The 8,384-nt window shown below is 39.8% G+C and overlaps 3 protein-coding genes across 3 annotated transcripts in view; all 3 read right to left on the reverse strand.

The window, feature by feature from the left end:
- LOC106521259 (alcohol dehydrogenase 1) overlaps positions 1–3,527 on the reverse strand; it is a gene marked incomplete in the record, with an annotated part of 32,417 nt that extends 28,890 nt beyond the window's left edge. Inside the window, 1 exon segment of the mRNA XM_014013760.1 lies at positions 3,442–3,527.
- The window catches only part of LOC106521260 (alcohol dehydrogenase 1), a 6,389-nt gene extending 2,859 nt beyond the window's left edge, over positions 1–3,530 (reverse strand). The window contains exons 1-7 of the mRNA XM_014013761.1: positions 3,442–3,530; positions 2,821–2,922; positions 1,275–1,416; positions 1,012–1,097; positions 667–879; positions 311–571; positions 103–235 (exon numbers count right to left, since the gene is read on the reverse strand). Coding sequence (XP_013869215.1) covers positions 103–235; positions 311–571; positions 667–879; positions 1,012–1,097; positions 1,275–1,416; positions 2,821–2,922; positions 3,442–3,459 — 955 coding nt within the window. The 5' untranslated portion in view covers positions 3,460–3,530. The remainder of the gene's footprint in view (positions 1–102; positions 236–310; positions 572–666; positions 880–1,011; positions 1,098–1,274; positions 1,417–2,820; positions 2,923–3,441) is intronic.
- A 1,080-nt stretch (positions 3,531–4,610) lies between these two features.
- Positions 4,611–8,384, reverse strand: part of LOC106521262 (alcohol dehydrogenase 1) — a gene marked incomplete at its 5' end in the record, with an annotated part of 5,716 nt that continues 1,942 nt past the window's right edge. Inside the window, 7 exon segments of the mRNA XM_014013762.1 lie at positions 4,611–4,826; positions 4,937–5,075; positions 6,127–6,259; positions 6,344–6,604; positions 6,714–6,933; positions 7,020–7,107; positions 7,346–7,487. Coding sequence (XP_013869216.1) covers positions 4,793–4,826; positions 4,937–5,075; positions 6,127–6,259; positions 6,344–6,604; positions 6,714–6,933; positions 7,020–7,107; positions 7,346–7,487 — 1,017 coding nt within the window.

Below are 8,384 nucleotides of genomic sequence, written 5' to 3' on the forward strand. Positions count from 1 at the left end.
CCCCACATTAAAGCATGAGTAGTGGCTGAGTTATTGCAGAGATACCATGTGTTAGAAAAGTTAGAATTTGCTGTAGGTTTAGTATAACGTCCTTTATTTCACCTCCAAACAAGGTGCCCTTCCATGTCCGTCCAGTCARCAGCTTCAGGGGTCGAATACTGATGTCGTGCAGGTTTGTGTAGCCAACAATCACGCTGACGCCCCAACCTGGTGCACAAGCTTCCAAGGCACTGAGCTGATTAGAGAAAAAGCACCAAGTCATCAGTGTTTGTTCAGTGTTTAAACAGAAACCTCAACATCAAAAACTCACCATGACTTCCACGTTCCCAACACACTCCAGGGCGAAGTCCACTCCTCCGCTGGTCATCTCCATTAGCACCTGACTGATGGGTTTACTGTGATCTTTGGGGTTCACAAAATCAGTTGCGCCAAAGATTTTGGCTTTTTCRAACTTGTCTGGATTGACGTCAACAGCGATGATCCTTTTGGCTCCTGCAGCTTTGCAGCCCATGACTGCAGCCAAGCCTATAGCTCCCAGACCAAACACAGCACAYGTGGAGCCTGGTTCCACCTGCACACAAACACAACTCAGTCACCTTTTAACTGAGCTTTGGTTAGTTTCCAGCAGTGAGGGTTGCATGTTTACCAAATGTCACTTGTACACACCTTGGCTGCATTAATTGCTGCTCCAAACCCTGTGGAGATCCCACAACCAATGAGACAAACTTTATCCAGAGGAGCAGCCGGGTCGATCTTGGCCACAGAATTCTGGTTCATTACGGTGTACTCAGAGAAGGTACTGGTTCCCATAAACTGATGCAACTTCTGCCCTTTGCAGGTAAATTTGGAGTCTTTAAGATTGCCTGATTGACCAGGAGTCCTGAGGAGAACAAGTATTTTACTCTGAATGAGTGCTGAAAAGGTGCTTGAAATTTCAATGCATCACTAACGAGGTGCACACGTTTTAAAGGACTGAAATATAAAAGGTAGAGGAATAAGATTATTGATTTWCTTTTTTTCACACAGGTTGGTCTTAGGATGCTTACAGAGACGACATTCTCGACACTGAGGGAGGAACAGAGGAATAACCTTGTCTCCTAAAGACCAACACGGAAAAACATTCCTTTACAAACTTAATACAAGAAATATGGACATTTAATGTTTTATTTATAATTTAGGTTTAGAAATGTAACTTTGATTTAACGATGTTGTCTTTGACACACAAGACAAATAGATGTATTTATTTGTTGTGGGGGTTTTATTGTTTGACTGACCTGGCTGAAATTCAGTGACCCCTTTGCCGACACTTTCCACAATGCCAGCTGCTTCATGGCCAAGAACTATTGGGAAGATGTCTTTGTTTATATCTTTAAAGAGGAAGTACAGGTCAGACTGGCACAGACTTGTTGCCACCACCTGCACAGAAAACAACAAACACACTGATGCACCAACTCTTGAATAAAATGCGTTTTCACTTCTCAAACATGCAAGAATGAGTCAAAGCAACACTAAGTTTTTGATGAGGGGACAACGTTATAACAGGATACAAAGCTCAAAAAGTTGATTTTACATATTTCCCTTTTAGACCATTTAGCAATTAGAAATGTTCACACATGCGTGAAGCGGGCAGACGAAGGTTTATTGGGAAAAAGCTGTGGTTGCAATGGAAACGCCATTGTATTTGCACAAAATCAACAGATAAATTCAAGTAGGGGTCTCTGCAGAACGTGTTGTCCTGTGGGCAGAGATGGCCCAAATCGTCATTGGCCGAGGTATTAATGTGGGCGGAGACGTCCCTGCTCATGATTGGCGGAGGTCTTGATGTGGCCCAAGAGATGTGATTGGTCGSATTGACAGTGGGGTATGAGGCTGGAGGCAGCGGGGACTACCTTGGTCGAGTTGGGCAGGAAGTAACATGTTTTTAAAGATTAATTTTAGTCATAMCTTGAGAAAGGAAAGTGCTAGTTGCACAAAATTTGAACGTCATACATGTGAAAGGATGTGTAACAATATGGCTTGGTCAAAACATCCCTAACCAGTCTGTAAAAAAATTTGATTTTTTTTACCGATCTTTTTACAGGCTGGTTAGGGATGTTTTGACTGAGCCATATTATTACACATCCTTTCACATGTATGGCGTTCAAATTTCGTGCAACTAGCACTTTTCTTTCTCAATTATTGACTAAAATTAATCTTAAAAAACGTTGCTTCCTACCGGACTTGATCAAGCTAGCCCGCTGCCTACAGCCTCCTCAAACCCCACCATCAATCTGACCAATCATGTCTCTTGGGCTGTCTCCGCCCACACTGAAACCTCCACCAATCACGAGTAGGGCCATCTCCGCCCACATTGAAACCTCCACCAATCACGAGTAGGGCCATCTCCGCCCACAGGACAAAACCTACTACAGAGACCCCTTACTCGATAAATTTACATCGTTATACTGACCCAATGTATTTGCTCTAAACTTTCCATCAGGATCATAGATGTGATTAATCATAAATATCCAAATGTGCTTTTTGAGCTTGTTGAGTTTGCAGAATTCCAGTAGCAGCCTCCGTTTTTATCCAGTTGACCTGTGACGCAGAAAAGCTAAGCTTCACTTTGCGCATTTCTAAYTACGAAATGGTCTACTGAAAAATAAGCAGTTAGCCACAGACAGCACTGATGCAATCTGGTTTGACTTCTGACCTTTTTTTAGTTCTGTATTTAACATATTGTTAGAAATGAACTAAATCTGCTGTAACTGAAACCGCAAACTGACACATATTTGCAAAGATTTCCATCAATCATTACATTTTCTGGTCATTTCCTCTCACCTTGATTCGGACCTCATTCTCCAGAGGAGGTTCTACCTCAATCTCTTCAATCACCAGGGGCTTGTCGGGCTCCCAGGCCACGGCTGCCTTACATTTGATCACCTAAAATGAAATGATGAAATAAAAACAAATTGGAAAAGCGACATTTTTTTGGCTCGTATTTACAGAAAAGCAACATTTTTAAGAAATAAAAAAGATTTTCGATCATTAAAGATGAACTAATAGTTATTAACTGCATTCACAGTTAAAGACAGATTGATTCACATGAAATCAAACGGAGAATCTGTACTTTTTACACTTGTGCAGACACACACATCTGAAGCTCTGCTCACAGATGTTTTACACAAGCAGCTGTTTAAAGTCCAAATATGATGAGACAAACAAGATTCTCCAAACTGTCAAAGTTAGTGGCTGGAGTTTTATCATCAAATTGGTGATTTTTTAGTTGAATTTCTAACTTTGAGGAACTGACTCCGCTATTTTGCTAAACTTTAGAGTTATGTACTAAAGGAAAAAAACTAATCTAGTAAAATGACATTTTTATATTCACTGTTTTAAAAGAGACTTTTGCAAAAGTTTGAGGCAAAACCAAATGTGCCCACAGGAAAAGAGTGTTCTTACCTTCCCAGCTGTGGCCATTTTAGCTCCGAGGTTTATTCAGTTTGGACAAGTTCAAACGGACTACAGTTGCAGGACAGAAGAGTGGGAAATAGCAAACAAGATCCTGGCTATTTAAGAGAAAACTCAGGACTTTAACCTCACTCGTATCACCTGAAAGGTTACACTTTCACGTCGGGACACAAGGAAATCTGGTTAAACATTTGATGTAATCATAGAACCATAGAGAATCAAGAGTGTTCTCGTTTGCACCGCTAGTGAAGCATTTCTGTTTTGTGTTTACACCAGATTAGATAGCAAGAGCTAAATGATACAATTGTAAAATCAAATGAGACACTTGACGCAGCCAGGTTCAAATTAATGTGTAACTGTGTGTAAAAAGGACTTACTGCATGGATTTCAGACTTTTCTTTAATGCTGTGGCAGAAAATCACCGTGCAATTTAAAATACATTCAAACGGATGTAAAATACAAACAATATGTAAAAATACCCTAGTGACTTTTGCAACAATTTTAAGTTAAAAAAAAACCTAAAATGATAAAAATGATCAGGCTTGTTTGTGTTCTTATTTTTTTGTATAATATTTTAAGACTGCTGAACAGCTGGAATCATCAGACAACATTCCCCTCCAAAATGCTAGAACTGATCTCACAGATGTTTACAGATGCTTCAGAAAAAATGCATATTTGTTGCTGCCATCCAAATGAAAAATGTAGTAAGTACTTGATGTTTTTTTCTAGAACTACACAATGTCTCAACTGTTGYACATCTGTGAATGATATACTTATTTTAAATCAATCCCCAGGTTAAAACTCAATCAGTTTCAAACCTTTTTTTTCTCTCGATCTTAATTTGACACACTCCACTTTGTAGAAGCTCAAAAAATGTCAGTTTAAAAGCACAAACAGAGACTTGGGCGGTACCAGGAGACTGCAAAAAAAAGTGACTAACTTTTTACAAAATATGTATAAATCTCTGTAAATTCACTCTAAAACCACGTCTGTGTATTTTTAAGGGGAAAAAATGGTAACATTTTACAATAACTACACCTTTGTGTAGCCTTGTGTTTCCAAATGAGTGTTGCCAAATCGTTTTAAAATGTGACTGATTTGATGTCAAGGTGCCTCTGTGTTAAATGTTCTGCCACAGAACACAATGCAAAAACAACGTATGAAGTTCAAACGTTTTTATTTTAGTTTTTGAAAATAAAACTGACACAATCTTTTCCGATTATTTATTTTGCTCCAGTAACCCTGACTTGGATAGCTCAGACTCGGACATCATTTTCAGCTCCTGATTGGTGCTGGTTGCTTCAAATCTTGAGGATGTTGGGCAGGGTTTTAGTTTGTTGCCTCATTGTGGAGAAACACTCAGGACTGCTCGGATGCTGCGGAACAAATTAAAAATGCTAATTAGAAACTTTACTCTGGTTCATTCCTTAATTTTTACAGTTATTTAGGAACTTTTTAGCAGTGCAGCAGGTTTAGAAAAAAATACCATTTCCCGTGCTTCATCAGCTCAATGGCATCATTGACTTGAGCCAAAGGCATGTTGTGAGTGATGAACTCGTCCAGCTTCACCTTCTTCTCCAGGTAGGATTTAACCATCTGAGGAACGCCGTCCTTACTCTTGAACCCTGAGTTAGACAGTCAGAAAACATGTCTTTATAACACCAGTTGAATGACTGCAAACCAAAAAGACTGAAGCTTTTGATCCCATGAACCAAAAAGAAAAAAGCTGAATCACAAAGTTACTGATTTATTTCCATGTGAACCTGACCTAGAACTAGTCATATACTTCTGAAGCTTCGTTTCCCTTCAAAAAATGAACACCATTTAACTCCACTGATAACCTCTGGCAGAGTAAAGAATACTGGTTTCTCAGAACTGGATCTGGTTGTCTGGTATGTCTGAGCAATAACAGCCCTAATCCAGGTCAACAGTTCAACACTCAAACCAAGCATTACTCAGGCCCTGCTTTCTTTTTCTACAGAGTTGGAAAGTAACTAAGAACAAATTTCTACTTTACTTAAGTAGAAATTTTGGTTATCTGTACTTTACTTGAGTAATTATTTTTCAGCATACAGTACTTCTTACTTTTACTAATTACGTTTTTACACAATTTTCTGTACTTTCTACTCACTACATTTTTTTTAAAGGTAAGAAGTCGTTACACCTGTTTTACTCCAAGTTGTTATTACTTAAAAAAATACTATCCTGATAAACTGTGTTTCCTGGATAGAGTGAATTTAATTGTGGTTGGATGAGAAGTATAAATATATACCATTCTGTCACCATAATAGCTTGTACACAACCCATCACAGCTGCACGCCGTAAGAAAAAAATGTTTTTTGGGGAGGTCAYCTCCCAATAAATGTCATTTAGGAAAATCTAACTGCTCACTTTTACTCAGTACTTTTACTTTTATTACTTAAGTCCATTTTGTGTCAGAAATTTACTTTTGATACTTAAGTACAAAATTTATCAGATACTTTAAGACTTTTATGGAAGTAATATTCTTAGAGAAGACTTTAGCTTTTACCAAAGTATTTCTATGATAAAATCCCTGTACTTTTACTCAATTATCACTTTGAGGTACTTTATACAACACTGACAAAATGCATTGAACAGCTAAAAGTGGATTTAGCATGCTATGTCCCCTTTAACAGAGTTTATTTCATGTCTCACCTCCAAACAGGGAGCCCTTCCATGTACGTCCAGTGATGAGCTGGACGGGTCGTGCAGAGAAGTCATCCATGTCGGTCCAGCCAACGATCACACTGACACCCCAACCGGGCACACAAGACTCCAAGGCACTGCGCTGTGTGGAGAAGCAAACATGTGTCCGAAAACAACAGCTCAGTTATTTAACAGCTACATCGGGCTTTCTSCTCATCGTCCTCACCATGACTCCCACGTTCCCAACACACTCCAGGGCGAAGTCCACTCCTCCGTTGGTCAGCTCACAGAGCACCTGGCTGATGGGTTTGCTGTGGTCTTTGGGGTTCACGAAATCAGTTGCGCCAAAGACTTTGGCTTTTTCGAACTTGTCCGGATTGACGTCAACAGCGAAGATCTTTTTGGCTCCGGCAAACTTGCAGCCCATGACTGCAGCCAAGCCCACAGCTCCCATCCCAAACACAGCACACGTGGAGCCTGGTTCCACCTAAAGAAAGAGCAGTTTATTGAACCTAGCACTCCACTTGGGGGTCTTAAATATAGCTGTGTTTCACCTCATGCTTTCTGTCTCGCAGTTTAAGTTAAACTACACAAACCTTAGCAGTATTAACTGCTGCTCCAAACCCTGTGCAGACCCCACAGCCCAGCAGACACACTTTATCCAGAGGAGCAGTGGGGTCGATCTTGGCCACGGCAATCTGATTAATGACGGTGTACTCGGAGAAGGTGCTGGTTCCCATGAACTGCAGGATCTTCTTCCCCTTACAGGTGAACCTGGAGTCCTCCAAGGCCATCACATCGTAACGTTCAGCAGCCCTGTACAAAAAAACTTAATGCATCAAACGAGTGTGTAACCTAAAGGCCACTCTGTTTTGGGTGAATTGAAAAACCAAGCATCTCACCATCCTTCAACACACTGATTGGCCTTAGGGTGTTTACAAAAGCGACACTCTCGACACTGGGAGATGAACAAGGGGATAACCTTGTCACCTACAATTTAATGACAAATGAATATTAGATCAAAAATAAGTACAATGAATTACAATTATGTAAACTGTCACATGTGGTTGTTTAATTATTTATAGATTATGTGTAAAAGGAAAACCTTTAAATTTCGACTAGGGTATGATTTTGCTTTTAAAACAACTGTAGCTTCTTACAACATTAAATACAAAACTAAATACAGCAAACAGAGGAACTAAAGTGAGGTTTAAAAGGTGGAACTGACCCGGTTGAAATTCAGTGACACCAGGACCGACACTCTCCACTATCCCAGCTCCCTCGTGACCAAGGACTGCTGGGAAGCCGTCTTTGTGCATCCCCTCAAACAGGTGGTACAAGTCTGTGTGGCACAGCCCCGTTGCCACAATCTATGCACAAAACACACAAAGATCCTAGTTTAAGACCCATGTTTGCTGGGATAAGTGCATTACTATTTGACATTGAATTAAATAGGAAAGCAAATTTTATTTCTACAGTACAGAACCTTTCACGGACACAAACCTCACCAAGTGCTTCACAAAGAGCAAGACACTAACAATAAACACAGAGAATAAATCAAATAAACAAAAACTATTTAAATAACATATAAATAAATGTCTTAAAATGTTTATTAAAAGAGTTTGTGTCTGTGCAGTGAAGGGACAGAGAGTGTGTTCCAGGGCCTCTGGGTTACCACCTGAAATGACCCTTGAAATGGGTTTGAGGTACCACCAGCATTAGATTTGAAGATGTCAAAGTCCTGGATGGAGAGGGGCTTCTGAAGGTCTAACATACAGTATGTTTGGGRAGCTGACTATGAGGTGCCCTAAACAGTAAAACCAGTGGTGGGCAGTGCTAATCCAAAAATTAGCTCCTCAATTTCCAAAGTGCTTATAAAATATTTAGGTCCGCAACTTCAAAAATGCTTATGCCATAGAAAAACTAGTGGACGCTAATTTTAAAGCATAAGTTCAATTTGACGCTTACTASCTGGCAACAATTAATGTACAATATATGTACAACACTGCCAACTAGCGGTGTATGAACTCTTTTACAGCTTAATCCTACAACCGCCGATTGCTGGGGATGTGGTTTCCTGAAACAGAACTTTGGCTCCTGGTGTAAAAATTAAAAAGTTGTTGAGGATTGCTAGTTCGACTGATTCTTTAAAAAGTTGTTGAGGATTGCTAGTTCGGCTGATTCTTTAAAAAGTTGTTGAGGATTGCTAGTTCGGCTGATTCTTTAAAAAGTTGTTGAGGATTGCTAGCTCGGCTGCTTCTTTGTCC

Source organism: Austrofundulus limnaeus, unplaced genomic scaffold, assembly GCF_001266775.1.
Source record: "Austrofundulus limnaeus strain Quisiro unplaced genomic scaffold, Austrofundulus_limnaeus-1.0 Scaffold105, whole genome shotgun sequence".
NCBI lineage: Eukaryota > Metazoa > Chordata > Actinopteri > Cyprinodontiformes > Rivulidae > Austrofundulus > Austrofundulus limnaeus.